This window comes from Mauremys mutica, chromosome 13 (genome assembly GCF_020497125.1).
Source record: "Mauremys mutica isolate MM-2020 ecotype Southern chromosome 13, ASM2049712v1, whole genome shotgun sequence".
In the NCBI taxonomy this organism is placed as follows: domain Eukaryota; kingdom Metazoa; phylum Chordata; order Testudines; family Geoemydidae; genus Mauremys; species Mauremys mutica.
This window is the reverse complement of record NC_059084.1, coordinates 4,862,998-4,880,407: the sequence shown is the minus strand read 5'-3', so window position 1 is coordinate 4,880,407 and position 17,410 is coordinate 4,862,998. Positions and strand designations below refer to the sequence as shown.

General features: G+C 53.5%; 1 protein-coding gene and 1 long non-coding RNA gene across 8 annotated transcripts in view; one reads left to right on the top strand and one right to left on the bottom strand.

The window, feature by feature from the left end:
• The window catches only part of RGS19 (regulator of G protein signaling 19), a 55,630-nt gene that overhangs the window by 31,415 nt on the left and 6,805 nt on the right, over window positions 1–17,410 (top strand). For all 5 annotated transcript variants that reach the window (XM_044986535.1, XM_044986532.1, XM_044986531.1 and 2 more), the window contains 3 exons: window positions 7,726–7,863; window positions 8,369–8,505; window positions 14,934–15,008. In XM_044986535.1, the coding sequence (XP_044842470.1) occupies window positions 7,834–7,863; window positions 8,369–8,505; window positions 14,934–15,008 (242 nt within the window). In that variant the 5' untranslated portion in view covers window positions 7,726–7,833. The remainder of the gene's footprint in view (window positions 1–7,725; window positions 7,864–8,368; window positions 8,506–14,933; window positions 15,009–17,410) is intronic.
• LOC123348853 lies at window positions 616–16,260 on the bottom strand. 3 transcript variants are annotated; one of them, XR_006573268.1, is made up of 4 exons: window positions 16,177–16,260; window positions 2,724–2,880; window positions 1,217–2,148; window positions 616–1,134 (listed from the first exon to the last, which is right to left on the bottom strand). It is a non-coding gene; the product is annotated as an uncharacterized LOC123348853 (long non-coding RNA). The 3 variants fall into 3 exon arrangements; XR_006573267.1 differs by having other exon boundaries at window positions 616–1,408; window positions 2,028–2,148; XR_006573266.1 differs by having other exon boundaries at window positions 616–2,148.

The window sequence follows — 17,410 nt, the reverse complement described above, 5'->3', positions numbered from 1 at the left end:
CACATTCCCCCATGGTGGGCAGGGGAACCAGGCCCTCCCACTACGCTGGGAGGCCAAAGACCCTTTACTGACCAGCTATGGTCTGCACCACCAGAGTCCTTGCTGCTGCCTCCATTGACCCCGTCTTCCTACCAGCCATATCCCCCACCTGAGGGCTTCTGTGAGCCAGTCCCCAGCAGCGTTCCACCCATGGCCCTTCCACCGGGGAGTCCTACCCCTGCTCGGCTCCCTTCAGGGTCTCCCCTTGCTCCTGGGCTCAGTCTCTCCCTGCTTCTCCCAGACCCTCCCCCCAGGCCTCATGCAGGAGCCTGACCTGCTCTCTCTAGTCCCTTGAGGAACCGCCAACACAGCTTCCCTCAGGCTTCAGTTCAAACGCCCCTTAGGCGCAGGCTTCTCTCTGCCTTTCCCCCAAGAGAGGAAATTCCCAGCTGCTTCTCCCCTGGCTCTCCTCAGCTTTCCTGCCCACTGCCCGGTGCTTCTCCCCAGCCAGGTCTGATCATCAGTTATGCTCACTGCCCTTGGGCTCAGGTTCTGGTTAACCAATGCAGGGTTTCTACAGCCCCCCCCCACCACCACCACACACACACACACTCCTGCGTCCCTCTCGGCCTCTCTGGTTCTACGTGGTTCGTCTCATTCACGAGCCCGAGAAGAGGGATCTCTGGAGAGCCCCGAATCCGAGAAGGGGGAGCCGATGAAGGGATGGTATTGATTGCCCAGCGTTCAGCTCATTGGTAGCTTCGGTTATTGCAAATGTAAACAGAGGACTATGCTAGAAACCATTGGCTTGAGTTAGCCCCAGAGGTTGAGAGGAGAGCAGAGCCCAGAAGGATCAAATGCCGTCTTCCCCTCTCTCTTCCTTTTCCCAGCGGCTTTCCTCTTCACACGCTCTCCAGCCACGGCGCTCTCCTCTCTATGCCCTGCTCTCTGACGCACCCACGCACCTCTGGGCCCACTGAGGAGTGGAGCTGGGCAGAGGCGTAGCTGACAAAGCCCCTTTTTAGGATTAAAGGGGAAGCTTTCCAAGTACTTGGGGTAGCCGGGTTTCCTCGTGTTTACTCTGTTCCTGCCCATCATCCCGTTTTGCTGTAATTAGAGGCTCTGAGCGCTGCATTCCTGCTGGGAGCCGCTACCCTGTTGGGAAGCAAGGATTTGTATTAGTGGATAATTACTTTTCTACAGCGTATTGAAGCTTTGGCTTAGTTATTGCACGTACCAAGGACAGGAGACCTGAGCAAGGTTGTCTATAAGGCGATACCCTATTTCCATTTGTTCGTGGTTGGCAGCTTCCTTTTCCTTGGAACAATCAGGTTTCAAGAGTAGGGTCCGGGAGCTGTTTTTGGTAAAGCTTAGCAAGTGATTGAGGCTGGGTTGCTGCTTGGATTTAGGTGTTTGCAGCTCGAGTTCACTGTAAAATGAAACAGCAGCCATCGCAATGGGAAAGGTTCAGTCGACAAGCAAACCAAAAAGAGAGCGGCTTTCAAAGGTTGCCTGACTGCAAAGCCCCCTTAAAGAGAAGCCGAGATTGCTGCAAAGCAGGTTAACAAGGTCACAGGCACTCTGCCAGCATCTGAAATCTAAAAATAGGTACATTTGAGCAGAGAAATAGAGACGCTCACTTTCAGCTCCAGTGAGATGTATTGGACAGTGGAATTTCTTCAAAGGGCCGGGAGAGAAATGTATAAATATTGCTGCTAAAAATCAAATAAAACAAAATTTGTGACTGACCCTTGTAAAGGAGGGTTGCTGCGTTGTGTTTCCTGGGGCGTACAGAGTGCCTCATGCAATTTGTCTAGATGTGCGCGAACGCACAAATTACACTCCATATTAACGCCCTGCTAGAAAATTTAGCTGGGGCATGTACACAGGGTAACAGCCCAGTGCAGCCAGCTGTAGAGAGACAGACGGGTGCTGTAAAGCACCATAACAGTGACAGGTCTGAAAAAATGGCCTCATGTAACCTCCCAATTGACAAACAATTCTCATTATAACGGGGTGTCTCTCAAAGTGCAAAAGAGTGGACTCACCACCGAGCTCACTCTCCACCTCCCATTCTTGCAGTCATCTTCCTGCCTTTCCACATGGTCCACAGTCATCAGCAATGAGACAATTTCTCTGTCCAATCCTTTCTAAATCCTGCAGGCAGCCCTGTGTGAAATAGAGGGAAGGGAATGTAGAGAGACAACATAGACTAGTGGATAGCGTGCACTGGGCTGGGAGTCAGGAGATCGGGATTCTATTCACAGCTTTATCACTACTCTGTTGAGTGATATGGGCAAGTAACTTTGGCTCTCTGCTCCTGTTTCTCATCCCACCCTTTGTCCTATCTCATCAGACTGTAAGATCTTTGGGGCAGGAACTGTCTCTTGCTCTGTTTATACAGCTCCTAGCACAATGGTTCCTGATCTCGGTGGCATCCTAGTGCTGAATTATGCAGCAGCCTGACAGGTTTGTGGCAAGCACCAAATGTTTTTAAGTGTGGTTATTGACTAACCAAACCAAACTATTTTCTGCTGCCTCCTAGCATTCAGTTTACTGTGCTGCTGATTTTGTACGGGCAGCACAGAACTGTGTTGTAGGAGTTATCAGAGGGGTGGGGAACTGGAGGCTTCGACACACGGGTGGTGAAAATATGGGGCATTGGTGCCCAGCGAATCTGCTGGTTTGAGCACCAAGGAGCACAGTTGAGGGTTTTACTTTTGGGGAGAAGTTTTTGCTTTTACCTTCATATAATGGGCAGTGGCAGAAGTGATGTGTAATTTTGGTGAAGGGCATCAACTCTTAGTTCCTCATCCTTGACAGCAACCACGCTCCTCACCGTCCCAGTATCCGCTGCTGCATCCAAAAATGATGGCTAAGCATGCTAGCGGGATGTTTCTGCTAAAATGATCAACAGTGAAAAAATTAATTATTGTGACATTTTAATTGTTGTCGTTATGATCCAGAGTGAACAGGGATGGGTTACAGCTCTTGGAACTATGGTTTCAGGCTGTCTTATTTGCAAATGCAGGCAGCCAGGCATGGCTGAATTGGGTCCCGTTTGGTTTACATGATGAAGATTCTTTTTGCAATCATGGTGTCTAATTTTAATTAAAGCTTACATTTAGGAGCATAGTTATGCCGTAAACTTTTCAGTTGAAAAGTTGTGGAAGACATGAGCCTGGATGGAACATGGCCCTAAAATGAGTTACCATGATGCAAAGTTGAAGTAAAAGCAACAACATCCGTAAATAAGCATTAAACAGGTGGTTTAACCAGCGTTACCAATCACGGTTGACTATAGAGGATGGGATGGGATGGGATGGCCATGCAGCCTTTGAACGATGCTGTGGGGAAGGGGGGATAAATGTAAGATAATAGTCTTTGAGTTGAGGCAGGGCTGCCATGACAGTTCAGCAAGGCTACCTGGCTAGAAGGTGTCAGGTAAATTTAGCCTGGAAAGATTCCAGCCCCAGAGTAGGTTAGATTGATTTAAACATGGTTTAAATCCCCAAATCAAAAGCCTTGATTTCACCTTTTTCCATTTGTACGTCTGTAATTTTCTAAAGAAAGATGTATTCTCATTCATTGATATAACCATTAAAACATGTTGCTTTACAACTAAATAGAGAGCCTTTACACTAGATTTGGTACATCTTTTTGCTACCTAGGAGGATATGCTATTATAGCTATATACATTTATTTAAGCAGTTACTTAGCTTAATATTTTCAGATTCTTATTAACTGTACCTTTGTAGTATGTTAGAACATGGTGAAGGATATATTGCTTTTTTACTAGATAATTAATTTTTTGTTCATGATTTGTGTCAAGTTGCATTAGGATAGTAACTGAAATTTAATTAAACACACAAAACAGCATATACAATTTATTTTTATTAAACAAAACAAGTCCTTAATACAGTACATGACCTAGTGTGCCATATTTATAAAGCTTGACCTCAAAAGCTGGATGTTTTCCCCCAGATTCTTTCTTTATATAGAAAAGCAGCCTTTAACTCAAAGTTTTTGCTAGAGACTCGGATTCAGCATATGTTTTTTTTTATTTGTTTTAAAAGATCATAATAAGTTTAGGCCTTAACATATTTTGTATTAAATTCAAATTGCATTTTAAGCAGGTTTATTTTTAAAAATAAAAACTTATTATAATTTAAATAACAAAAAAAAATCTGATTCCCCCCTGCTCCTCCAAAAAAATCCTCAGTTTTCATCCACCCTGGCCCAGGAGCTTGGACGGAGCCCAGAAATTACCTGAGAGCCTATGGAAGGTGTGTTCTCTGTGGCTTTTCCTGCTAAAGAAGTGGGCTGCAAAATTCTTCCCAAACTGAAGTTTCCATTGCCCCATCATCAGCCTGAGATACATGGACTCCAGTAAGGAGATGCTCAGTTCGTGAATCGTTGTGGCTAGATTCCCATCTGAGAGGACGGGGCATAGTTCCCTGCCACGCTGAAGCTGCTTCTCACCATTCTTCCTACCCCAACTTGGAGTTACTTTGATAAATGAAGGGGAGAGGTTGATGTCATGGCTGGATCCACTTCAGTCTTGCTTCAGCTCCCTTCGACCTGGCTGTTCCCTTCATCGAGGGGCTAACCTCATGCAGGCATGGTTCTTGTTTATGATTTGTATTGCATTAGTGCTTAGAGACCCCCATCGTGGCCCCATGGTGCTGGGCATTGTACAACCACGCAGTAAAGAGACAGTCCCCGCCCCAAACAGTTTGCCATCCCAGTCGGTTATTGGGCTCTCTTGGCTGCTGAGAAGGAGCTGGGTGCTGTCAGTGCACTGTGGCTCCTCCCAGAGTCTCCGATGGGGTCTCTGGTCGATTTTAAAGAGGAGGGAGGATTGGATGGATACCTGCAGAACTCAGGCCTCTTGGGGATGCAGGCAGCTGCTTATCGCACCGTTACCTAGGTCTGGTGTGAGCTGCTCCATCCACTCCCGCAGTAAAATGGGGATAACAGCACTGCCTACCTCCCAGGGGTGTTGGAGGATAAATAAGTATGTCAGAGATGGTGAGGGGATCAGGCCCTAGGATGCTGGGGGTATAAAAGTACCGACGCTCGCAAGGTTTGGTAAGTGGGTGGGCAGCACCTCGAGGAGCGGCTGAGTGGTAGAAACATGACAGGTTGACATGCCTCCATTGCCATCCGTCTAGAACTGTGTGTCACGGCCTGGTACTTGTCTTCTGTTCTGCCAGGGGGGGTCCTTCCCTCCTGTCAGTGAAATGTCTTCCAAACGGGCTGAGAGTGCTTTGCCATGCCGGGGGCTTGGGCGGGCCCTCTGGTTTGCGCAGCCCAGATCAATGAACCACTTCGCTGTCTGGCATGGTTCTTTCTGCTGGGATTCTGCCGCGGCTATGGTGGAAGAGGAGGCGTGAGTGCATTGCGTCTTTGAGCACCTCCGGCCTTTAGAGCAGCAGTTCGAATCGCTGCTCTGTACCTGTTCCGTTGACTCGCGCCTCTTAGCAAAGGAAAACTGTTGAGCCCTGTTTTTTAAGACAACTTCCCTTTCCCATCTCCCTGTGCTCAAACGGCACTATCTGACTCTCCCTCAGCCTCTCCAGCGCAGTCCCATCCTGCATCACTGGACTTGCCTCTGACTCCTGAGTCCATCGACTCCCCTTACACGTACAGGGCTTCCCAGGAGCAGGGGCGGCTCTAGGATTTCCGCCGCCCCAAGCACGGCGGCACGCCGTGGGGGGCGCTCTAGCGGTCGCCGGTCCCGCGGCTCCGGCAGACGTGCCTGTGGAGGGTCCGCTGGCCCCGCGGCTCCGGTGGACCTCCCGCAGGCACGTCTGCAGGAGGTCTACCGGAGCCGCGGTCCCAGCGGCGGAAGGTCCGCCGGAGCCGCCTGCCGCCCTCCTGCTGGGACGCCGCCCCAAGCACGCGCTTGGCGCGCTGGGGTCTGGAGCCGGCCCTGCCCAGGAGGGAGGTAGATGCAGCTGTGTCTTAATGTCACGATGGAGCTCTCCCGGGGAGGCAGTAAATGCCGTGGCTGCGGAGAGCATGGGATTGCACAACAGAATTCCAAGCAGAGCCTTCCATCATAATATTTGGTATAACATGCCTGTTTCCCCTGCGTGAGGCTCTGGCGTCCAAACAAGAGGCCGTCCCCAGGAAGACTGTTCGGGGTTGTTGCCTCGTAGATAAGGAAGGGTTTCATGTTCTGTTTGGAGGATTTGTTTGATCTGCCTTCCAGGTGGAAGTCAGAGATCTCCCAGCCAGAAATCCTTCTCTCAACACAGCCAGTGCCGGGAAGGCCAGCACTGTGTGGGAGGTATTTCTGAGCGTGTCCTAGGGGCTGTGTTTCACTTAGTGAGGTGACTATGCACCAGGGCCTGCCTCCCTGCTTGGTGAAATGCTGTGCAGGCATTTGGGGTACCAGAGGCCAGAGCTGCCCCATGGGTACAGTGAACCGGGGTGACTTCCCCAGGCCTCACGGGCTGAGAGGTGAGGCGAGCGGGGTGAGGAGGCGAACCACTGGCAAGCAGGGGGTGGGCGAGGAGGAGCCCCCCCTACCAGAACCTCCCCCTCTCCCCAGCGCCTCCTGCCTGCCGGCGCACCCCACCAATCAGCCCCTCCCCCTCCCTCCCAGTGCCTACCGCGCAGCATGCTCGGGGAGGGGGCGGAACTGGGTGGGGTAGAGGCGGGGTGGGGGTGAGGGCTTGGGGGAAGGGGTGTAGCGAGGGCGGGGCCTGGGCAGGCCAAGGGTGAGCACCCCCCAGCATACTAGAACCCCAGCGCCTGTGTCCTGGGCCCCGCACTCCCCTAGGGACGGCCCTGCCAGAGGCTCTCAGTAAAACTTAACTCTCTACTGCGAAGATGGCTCTGGGGGAGCTTGAATCATGCCCTGTCTCTTCCCCATGCGAGCAGAGGCGCAAACTGGTTCGACTGCAAAACCGGTCTTCCCGTAGCGCTCTCCACCTGCCCGTAGGGTCTGTAGGGCACAGGTGTCCTCAGCTCTGTTTCTCTCCATCCTGTCCATAGCAGGACAGGACACTTTCCAGGGTAGCGCCTATCCATCCATCCGCATTGGCCATTCCTACCTTCACTTGTCCCTCTGGCTGAGGAGGGGTTAGAACCTCCCCAGGTCTGGGCAGCCCAGGACAGGGTGTGTCGCTGTTAATCAAATCCATGTTCCTCCTGGATCATTACCAAGGGGCCTGTAACAGGCCGGGCCATAGTAGTTCATACGGGCAGAAGCTCTGCTCTCGCTTTATCCAGTTCTGTAAGGCTGTGTCTACGCTAGAGGAATCTAAGGAAAAATGACCACCAGAGGGAGCTGTCGAGTAGGCAGGGCAGGGCTGGACGACCCCAGGGCCTCATCTACTGTAGGGCTCCCACCGGAGCACATGAATCACTGGCAGAACCTGGCGTGGGCACTAATGCTGCGGTGGCGCTCTGAGCTGGGGAGCGGCGCACAGGGCGTCGTGAAGCATTAGCAATGAGCACTGCAGAAGGGGCTGCTTGGACAGACACTCCTAAATGAGCAGCACTTGCCCTCTCACATTTTATTTCCTTCCTTGCATCCTTTATGTTCTTGCCCCTCTGCCGCTGTCAGGAGGGCTCCTTTGGCTCCAGTGCTGGAGACGAGCCCTTGCTAACTTTGAGCACCTCCCTTCTCAGTGGCTCTTTCCTGCCTAAATGTCCCCAGCCTGCAGAAGAGGGGAGTCCCTGTTTTGGCCTGCAGGTGGATTTAGCTTAAGGAATGCTTCTCTGTTCTCATAGGCTCCATCCAGTAGGCTGCAAAGGCCCTAGGGGGGCGTCTCGACAGTCACCGGCACCTGGGAGGACAGGCGAGCAGAGCTGGGCCAGCAGGGAACATACAAGCTGCCCATGCCGACCGTGTATGAAGCTGGGAAGCAGGTGAGCTGGAGATCTGACCTGCTGGGGGACCGGAGATGAAATTACCATCGTAAAGGAAAATCTGTGGACTGGCTGGCCGGGGCAGAGCCTTAAAGAAATCCCAGTGAGCCACTGAGCAGGTAGCAGGGCAAATGCAGGATGTACCGCCCCAGGCGTGGCGATCTGTGCAGCCAGATTCCTGTCTGTGCTTTGCATTCTGGAGGCAGAAAGAGCCCACGGCCTCGCCCTCACCCCACCCCTCTGGAGTAAGAGACGTTTTCCTCTCTAGCCCAGCTGCTAACTGCCCAGGTTGTACAGGTGCCTGGTTGTTACATGGTAGCAACTCCTAAAGGTTCGTCATTCTGTCCAGAGGGGGTGTGAGCTCTGCAGTGCTGCTGGCGACCAGCGCTAAGCAGAGGGGGGAATCTGGGTTCCAGGGAGTGGGACGGAGTGGGGGGGAGTTGAGCTGGGAGGGGTTCATAAGGCCCTGCGACTCGTTTATCCTCTCCATGCTCTTCCCTTCCAGTACACGGGACCTGAGTCCACAGAGAGACCCCTTTCGATGTCCCGGCATGAGACCTCTCCGACGACGGTGCAACCGGCTGGCAACCAGCGCCCCAATGCCTGCTGCTTCTGCTGGTGCTGCTGCTGCAGCTGCTCGTGGTACGTCCTGTGCCCTGCTCAGTACCAGAGGCGCCAAAGAAGCCCCCTCCCCATCCCTCTCACCTCCCGTGTCACCATCTGGCACCATTGTTGGATCCCCGTGTGGGTCGTGTTCCAAAATCTCCCCCATCGGCTCCATGTTGCTCAAACGCCAGGTGTATTGTTCATGGGGGGCCCCTTAGTCTGAGATTTTGTCCTTTGCTTAGGTTGTAAGATCTCCGAGACGGGGACCATCTTGTGGTCTGTGTCTGCAGTGTGCTCCTGGCCCATGGCAATACAGCCAAGCTAGCACAGCTCTGCCAATGCCCCATGGCACTGAGCCCAGAGCACCCCTTTGGGGGCGATGTCTGCAGGCTCTTCCGGCTGGGTGTGATGTTGGTCCAGGGCTCCGAAAATGCAGAGCTGCCTTTTCTTAATCTGCCACTAGAAGCTTGTGGAGCATGTGTGGGAACGGCCTCCCCCACCCGCCGGGCTGAAGCATCCAGGACATTTGTGTATTTGCGCTTGGTTTATAGTTGAAGGCTAATTGGTGCAGTGTTTAAAAACTGACTGTAAACACCATTTTGAGCAGATGGCCCCAGTGTTTGTGCTGCGGGTTGATCTGAGCCCCATGGAGCACACTGTGCGTGCGTGTGTTTTCACTCTCCTCCACGCAAGGAAGTTGTAGCTTTTTGTCTGAGATTCTGAACGTAGCAAATGGACAAAAGGGCAAGTTTTCTGAAATGAACAGAGTGTAAAGCAGCTTGTGGTCCGGGCAACCCTTGAGGCAGGGCCTATTAATCGCTCTTTGGAAACTTGTTAAATCCACAACACGCTGTGCTGCCCCTACCAGACTGCACAGCACGGAGAAGTGGGAGTAACTTTAGGGCCAAAACCTGGTGCCCATTTCAGGGGGGCACAGAAATCCCATGCGGGTGATAAGACTCTCGGTCCCCCAGATCTAGTGCCAATAATCTATTTCAGATGGACCTAAAACAGTCCACAATGTTCTCCTGATTCAGAGGGAGGGAGCCCCTGCCCGGCTAGATTCATGAGGTGGGGTATTTGCTTCTCTGGTGCCAGTCGCACTAAATACCCAGGCCTGGATTTCTGAGCCCAGCAGGTGGGGAGTCTTGTGGTCTGGTTATTCCCATGTCTGCACACAACCTGCTCAGGATTAGGATGCCCAACGCAGGTTATTTTATTTTATTTTATTTAGCCAGGTTAAGGGGGAAATAATGATTCTTCCTGGTTAGAATCGCTGTCATTGTCGTGCTGGGAGCTGTGTAAAACATGTAAACACATCTGTAAGAGCAGCTGGCAGCAGCTGCTGCACAGTTCACTGGTACAGTGTCCCTGCCCAAGCAAGATGCCCCTAGTTTTCAGTGTCAAACAGCATTTGCGCGCTGAACGGCAGGCCCAGAATCGGTCCCTCTCTGGAGCTGGCAGTAGGATACTGGTGGGGTGCAGGAAACCATTCCGGAGGGCTGGGCACATTTGTTCTGTGCACTGTATGACCTGGGGGAGGGAGATTAATGGGGGGGCATCTGTGACCTTTGGAAGCCCAGCCTCTCACGAAGGAGGATCCCACAAATACCCGCTGCACAATGGTTGCCTGGGAACTTGGCTGTATGTTTACCACCTGTGCCTCCTTCGAAAGCTTGCACCTCACCATGTCCGCCGGGATTCAGAGAACCCATTGCGCTGTTTGAGGCTCTGTCTCGGGTGGTTTGGCCAATGTTCCCCCTTCCGACGGCTTCTGACCTTCGATGGCTTCCCAGACTCTGCACTGTTACTCCCCAGCTCATCAGAGCAAAATCGCCCCTGCTGCGAGATCAGTGGAGCTGGTGGCTAATTCCAGGGAGGAGTCTGGCCTGCTGTGGCCTAGGGATGTCTGGGCTGTGCAAGATGCTGAGTAAAACGACGATTGGTTGTATCAGCTCCTCCCCATACAGGCAGACATGAGGTGCTGTCTCCCTGCCGGGCCTCGCTGTCCCTGCACCGTGCCCGGTCCCCCTCTGCACAGCTCGGGGCGGAGAGTGAAGTACAGTACTCCAACAAAGCCACCTTCCGCACAAGGGAGAGTCCCCAGATCCATCGCAGCGGCTCTCTCCCGTCTGGACTGTGCGGCTTCCTGCAGGTGGGAACCAGACCTGTTGATCCAGGCAGACTGACAGTGGGTGGACCCTCCAAGACCCCTTTGCGGAGTAGCTGTCCCCACACCTCACCCCCAGGGTTGCAGAGGAATCTGATGCTGGGTGAGGAGGCAGAGGCAATGTGACTACTGCTGTCCAGTTGTTACCTTCTGCTGGAAATCCCTGCTCAATCCCCGGCCCAGTGTGCACGTCCATGTGAGTACACACACAGACACACACGTTTTCCAGAACCTGGCTAACCATGCTGAGACACCCCAAACTCGCTACACAGACCCTTGCTTTATCCCCTGCCACTTTTGGCCTTGTTGATTCATACAGTGAATAGTTTTTTTCTTGCAATAAACTTCCCAGTTGAAAACAACAACAGTGCAGCGTATGCTTCCCCCAGCCACAGAAACTTTCTCTGTGGCCTTTTCAGACTTTGCAAGCTAAGCAGGATTGAGCTGTGACCGTGCTTGCAGGGGGGACTTCTAAGGAACATGTAGTCAGTGCAGGAGATGGTATCGGTGACTCAGTAGGTGGCACTCTCCTCTCTGAGTCAGTACCAAAGCAGCGCTCCTGCGTAGTGTAGAGATGCGGGGTGCTGTCGTCCGGATGAGACCCCATGGCGCCGTCTCTTAAAGTAACGGGGTCAATGGTCAGAGTCCACTTGGGCTGATCCCATTTTGCTGCTTTGAATTTCCCCTGCATGTTTTGCTTCGCCACCTGTCCTAAACAGCTGCAGGGCACCCACGCAACAGCTAAGCTCCACCCCAGAAGTGGTTACATTTCAGAAGTAGGAAGCGTGGCCCCGAACTACCTCGCTGAGGGGTGGTGAGAATTCATGAAGGTTCTGTAAAGCCCACGGCAACTCCTCCGATGGGACGAGTGCTTTGAAGCACAAACCGTGTGTGATGTATCAAAAAAACAACCCAGTACAAAATAACTTGAGAGAGAGGGGAGCGAACCTCTGCCATGCTAAGCTGTGAGTGTCACGGGGGTGGCGGGAGCACCAGGCCTGAGCAGGCGGCTGTAAACCAGCTGACAGCCACCCCCATGGCAGAGCTGCCACAGCCCATCCTGGCTCTCACGCCGCCTCAGTGCCCTTCTAGACAGGGGCCCTGGAGGAAGTGAGAGGTTGCCCTGGCTGTTTTCTGAGCCCCACCCTGCTGTGCAGACGGTGCCTTGCAAAGGAAGAAGTTTCTGTCTTAATCTGGTACGAGCAGAGAAAGGACAATGTCGCAAACAGGAAGTGCTGCTCCTGTTGCGGTTTTCCACGCATGTGAAATTCAAGAGGCCCAAGGGAAGTTGCCTGCCCGCGTGCTGCTTTCCGATTGCACAGCCCCCTTCCTGGCGAGAGAGGGGAGACAAGGGGGCTTTAAAAAGAAAACCAAACTAACCCCGTGGAGCAAAACCGCCCAGGGGAGCGAGGCCGTGCTCCTGGCCATGTCAGCGGCGTGGTTTCCACAGGCAGTCGCTTCCAGAGAGCAGGTCCCTTGCAGCTCCCAGTGGCAAAGACTGGCCTGCAGATTCCCAGCCAGTGGAACTTGGTATTGGTAGGACCTGCACTCTCCTAGCTCTTGCATAGCACTTTGCATCAGTAGAGCTCATGGCTGTAGCTTTAAGCGTCTCTTCCTATGGCTGCTGCCAGGGCGGGGCTTCCAAGGTATCCAGATTTGGGTCGTGTTCATGTTATTGTGGGGAAGCTGATCGTCCTATGGAGAAGTGAAGGGTGCAGTGGTTCAAGTGCAGAACTAGGAGTCAGGAGTCCAGGCTTCAGTCCTAGCTCAGCTTCCTATGTGACCTAGGGCAAGCCATAGAGCATTTGTGCCTCAGTTTCTCCATCTGTAAAATGGAGATAATCCACCTGAACTAACTCCCAGGGAGTTTTAAGAGTTAATTCATCAATGTTAGCTGCTGAAACCTGCACAAGAAACTCCTTTTTATTAGCCAGCCTCCTGTTTTCGAGGCTATGCCGAAGGATCCCCGTGCAGACAGACTCAATTCTGCTCCAGTTTCATTCGCCCAGAAGGTGATCTTTGTCCGTCCTGTTGCAGTTTCCTGATGGAAGTTGTTGTCTTTCCTACAAGCTCGAAGGGCTAGGAGAACCTGAACTGCCTCTTGAACCTGCTGCTGGTGCTACTCCAGACTCCCGCCAGCTGGGGGTGCTCGAGGTGTGAGTGCCTGTCCCAACCCCATTCATGGAGGGCAGCCAGGACTTCTCAGCACCAGCTCTAGGGAACAGGCCTTTGAAAGGCATCACAGTACCTACAGCCCCTGTGGTACTGTACCCCCTTTCTCACTCAGACCAATTTGGCTCACTCCAGTGAAAATTTGGGGTTATGAAAAAATATAAAATCCAAGCTTGGCGTTCCCTGCTGCAGCTGTCAGACACTGATGCAGGCGTTTGCTTCTCTCGCTGACTCCGTCTCGGGTGCTATACCGTCTCCCATCACCGTGGGATATGAGTATCTCAGTGCATTTCTTAAATAGGAGACTGCACCGGCTGCAGTCAGAGGTTACCCCGCTCTCGGTGCGCTTGGGGCTTCCGGGAACTAGATTCATCTGCAATCCCATCACTGCAAAGCGGGGTCCCTTCTACGGCCTGAGCCACTGACTTCAGAGCTGAGCCAGCCTAGAAACAGGGCACCAGCCGGCTGCTCAGCTCACTTCACAGAGTCTCATGGTTTCATTTTTTAGTTATTATTGTAAGTGGTTCCTGCTGGGTTCATGTGTCCTCTGTTGTTTTTGGCCTGGGGCAGCAGTGCCCTCTACTGGCTGGTTCCAGTAATCGCCACTTTGAATTTTCCATGTTGGCGAGGGAACTTCAGGTCAAGAAGAGGTCTGGGTAGCCCAAAAGCTTGTGTCTCACCCACAGGAGTTCGGTGCAGTCAAAGCTCTTCCCTCACCCACTTTGTCTCTCTAATATCCTGGGACCAACACGGCTACAACAACACTGCAGGCCTCTGCCTTATCATTTATACTGCTCTCGCCCGGGAGCTGGACTCCTCATTCAGCGCTAGCCTGCATCTCCGAGGCTTGGCTTTTAGGGTTGGGGAGCCAGTGGGGGCTGTGTGAACGAGGGCAGGTCTCTGTGCCTCTGTCTCATCTGGTCAAGCTGCAAGTTCTCTGGGGCAGGGACCATCTCTCACTCTGCGTGTCTGTAGCACCTGGCGGAATGGGACCCTGCTAACAACAGGAACCAGGCATCTCAAAGGGGCTTCCCCCAGTTAAAAACACGCCAGGACCCCCAGTGCTGTTGGCGCTTGACTTCGAAGCGGGGAGAGAAGAGCGCTGACGTTTTTTAGCCTTTTACTAAAATCAACCAACCAGAAGTGTTGCGGTTTGCGGAGCTGCCGTGCTCGTGGCTGGCGGAGAGCAGAGTGATCGCGGGCAGCTGGCAGGAGAGGGGGGCAGGGGCTGGCTTTGCCCCGTAGCAGCAGTCTCACATAGCAGTGGGTATTAACCTGGCTCACTAGGTGACGCAGCAGCAGTTGATGTTTCTGTATTGGGGGAGGGGATCAGAGACCAATGTGGCTCTGCAACTCCTCCAAAACAGAGACCTCTTGCAGCCCTTGTTACTGTCTGACTGCCCGCAGTCACCTGTGCCTGGCTGGAAGTGGTGGAAGCAGGGGACGTGCACTCGCCTTTCTCCACGGGACACCATCGTGAAATCCCGTCGAGGGTAGCGGCTGAGGTGGGGGCAGCTTAGGGCTCTGATGCATTGGGGGAGCTGGGGGAGGAAGCAGACAGGTACAGGTACAGGTCAGGTAGCTGCTGCCTCTGGAGGGCTCCGCATGTGTAACAAAACAAGAGGCGATTCAGCAGCCTGAACTAATTGGGGCTGAGTCGCATTGTTGGTGTGAAGTGGCCTTTCCCCCCTGGGCTTTGTTGAAAAGCAAATGCTAAGTGTGGTTGGTAGGTAAACTGTGTGCAGGCTAATCAAGGTGGCCCCTGAGGATCCTTTAAAGCCAGGTAGTGACCAGACAAGGATGGGAACTGACAAAGGGCTGCAGCATCTATGCAAAAGATCCAGCGACAGCGAGAGACCCGATCAGTTGCACCAGGCTGCAGCAGAGAGCGAGCGTTCAGGCTCGTTTTCAAAGCCAGCCTGACCCTGGCTGGCTGGGCTTGGCAGACGCCAGATGCACAGGGTGGATCTGTCTGGCTGCACAGCTCGCATCAAGCCTGGGTCTCTAGTGCTGTTGTGGAAAGGTGCAGCAGCAGCTTGGCCGCTGGGCCACAAGCGCGTGAGCCTCAGCAGGCGGCTGTTCCCTCTGAGCGCCGTTTACTACCTTTCCGTCTCCTTGTTAGGAACGAAGACCGGGAGCGAGCGTGGCGGGCGTCTCGAGACACCAAACTGGAGCCCATTCCCAACTGTGAAGCTTGGTGAGTGAGTCTGACCCTTTCTGTGAATGGCTAGTGGGCTGGCGGCTGCCTGCAGCCATAGGTCGGGCTGCCAGATAGGCTGTCTAGCCAGTCTGCTGAGCGGCCGGCAGGGTGTGTTGGATCCTGACTCTGCCCCATCCCCTGATGCATCACACACGCTGCCTTCGCACTGGCACGCACACACATCACGCTGATCTGCACCGGTGCATGCACACGTGTATCGCGGCTAGACCCGGGACCAGGGAGTCAGGACTCTGGGGTTCTAGTCCCTGCCCTGTCACTGGCTTGCAACTTTCTCCTGGGTCACACACAGCTTCTCCTTTCTGTGCCTCGGTTTCCCCCAAAAGGGGACATTGTAATACGTCCTTAACTGGTGAAGGTGCTCTTGAGACTGAATTCGTTTGAAGGTGCCGAGGAGCGTTTAAATGCCGAGCTGAGGGAAGTGCTGCAGGCAGCAGGTGGAAAGTATTGTTTCCTCCCCAGCCGTTGGTGCGCGCCCCTCGCCCCATGTTTGCTGCGTGTCATGTGCCGTCCCTCTTGCACTGGCAGGGCTGTTTCCTCCCCCCCCCTGTTTTTAAGCTTTCCTGTGGCCACTGCGCAGTCAGCCTGGGCTGAAGAGGCTGCCAGCGGCAATGGACTGAACCGTCCCATGGCAAGGCGCACCCCCATTCCCTTGCAGCGTGCGGCTCAGGGGTCAGGGCTTAAGAGGGGCGGGTCAGAGGGGCAGTTTGATAAAAGTGGGGGAAGGAATAATGATGGGCGAGGCCAGCGCGGTTCTGCTCCCTGGCCCTACCTCCCAGCCTCAGATACCAGCACCACTCGCTGCGTGGGCTTTGCCCGGCCCCTCCTGATGAAGTAAGAATCCTTTTCTAGCACCTGCCGCCTGAGGATCTTGGTGCTTTACACACACCTGTGCTGCCGCTGGTGATCATCCCCCGTTAACAGGAGAAACTGAGGCACAGAGAGAGGCTAAGTGGCCTGTTAGGGACTTTTGCCTATGGCCACAAGCCAAGTGGCTGGCAGAGGCAGGAATCAGACCCCATTCCTCCTGGTTCCCAGGCCTGCACTTCAAGCACTAGCTAATACTTTCCCTGCTACAGGAGACCAAGTAGACAGGAGTCCTGTTATCATGGGAGGAGAGGTTATAAGGGTGAAAGTACCAGCTTACCTAGGCCCTGGCTGTGCCCGTCCCCACTAGATTGGCATGCTCCCGGCAGTGGTACCCTCCTGCTGTTCCAGGCCTGGTTTTCCCACACTGAAACTGACAGCGAAACGTAGCCAGCAGTGATCTAAATATACCTCGGGCCGTAAGGTCGCGGAATACCAAGGCTGAAGGGGGGTGGCCGGCCCGGCTGCTGTGGGAGCCTTTGCCATATAAGGATTTTACAATTAGTCGAGGGACTGCTCCGTTCTGTTGGCAAAACGAGGCTCCGTTTGCCTTGGGAACCCCAGCGGGTGGGTGAGGCATGGACCTGCTGTCGGCCGGCGCTGGCTTCTCCCTATCTCCCCCCTCCCAAGGCCAGGAATCAGACCTGTCTGGAGGGGCAGGCATCCCTTTGCAGCACGCTTGGCTGTGGAGTTTGCATGAAAACCCCAGAACTTCCTCCAGGCAGCATGAGAGAGCTGGGCATTATTCAGCTTAAATCCTGCCATCTCAGTACATTGCCTTGCTGCTGCTGGAAGAACAGCCGGAGCTCCTGGAGACAGTCCAATGACTTGAACTAATAACTGAAGTCTGGAAGCTAAAATTAGGAATTTGCTAAACGTGCGTCTGGCAGTCGCTCAGTGTGCTCCAGTCCTGGGTTTGTACAGCACCGAGCACAGTGGGGTCCTGGCCCGTGACTGGGGAACCGAGGGGCTAATGCAATGGAAACAGTAATAATAAACTAGAACATACATTCCTGCCAAGTGGCTTTCTTGCGCTGCCCTTTAGAAAGTGGCACGGAACACGTGGTGATATCGGAGACCCGCTTCTTTTCTCAGGCTCTGAGGCTTTGATGGTTTCCATGTCTCCCAAACAAATTCCTAAGCCCCCCACCGTAAAGGCTGTCCGGGGAGATCGGGAGTAGAACAGAAGGGGCGCTGTGGTTACAGCTCAGACGTGCTGGGCTGGCAGTCACACACACACGTAGGGGATTCGCTCCAAAGACGTCCATCTTGCAGTCCGAAAAGGAAACCAACAATAAATGCAGATTTCCATTTTTGTGCTAAACTGACATTCTGCAGAAGCAGCTCTGATTTTTTTTTTTTCCTCCAGAGCTTACAAACTGAGCAGCGCTCAGGGCCAGGAGATGAGATGTGCTCTCTTCAAAATCCTTTTGCTGCAACTATAAAATAAGGTGGGGAGGGGTGTTGTGGTTGTTCTTCATTCCCTTTTTGACTGCTTGCTAGAATGCTGTGAA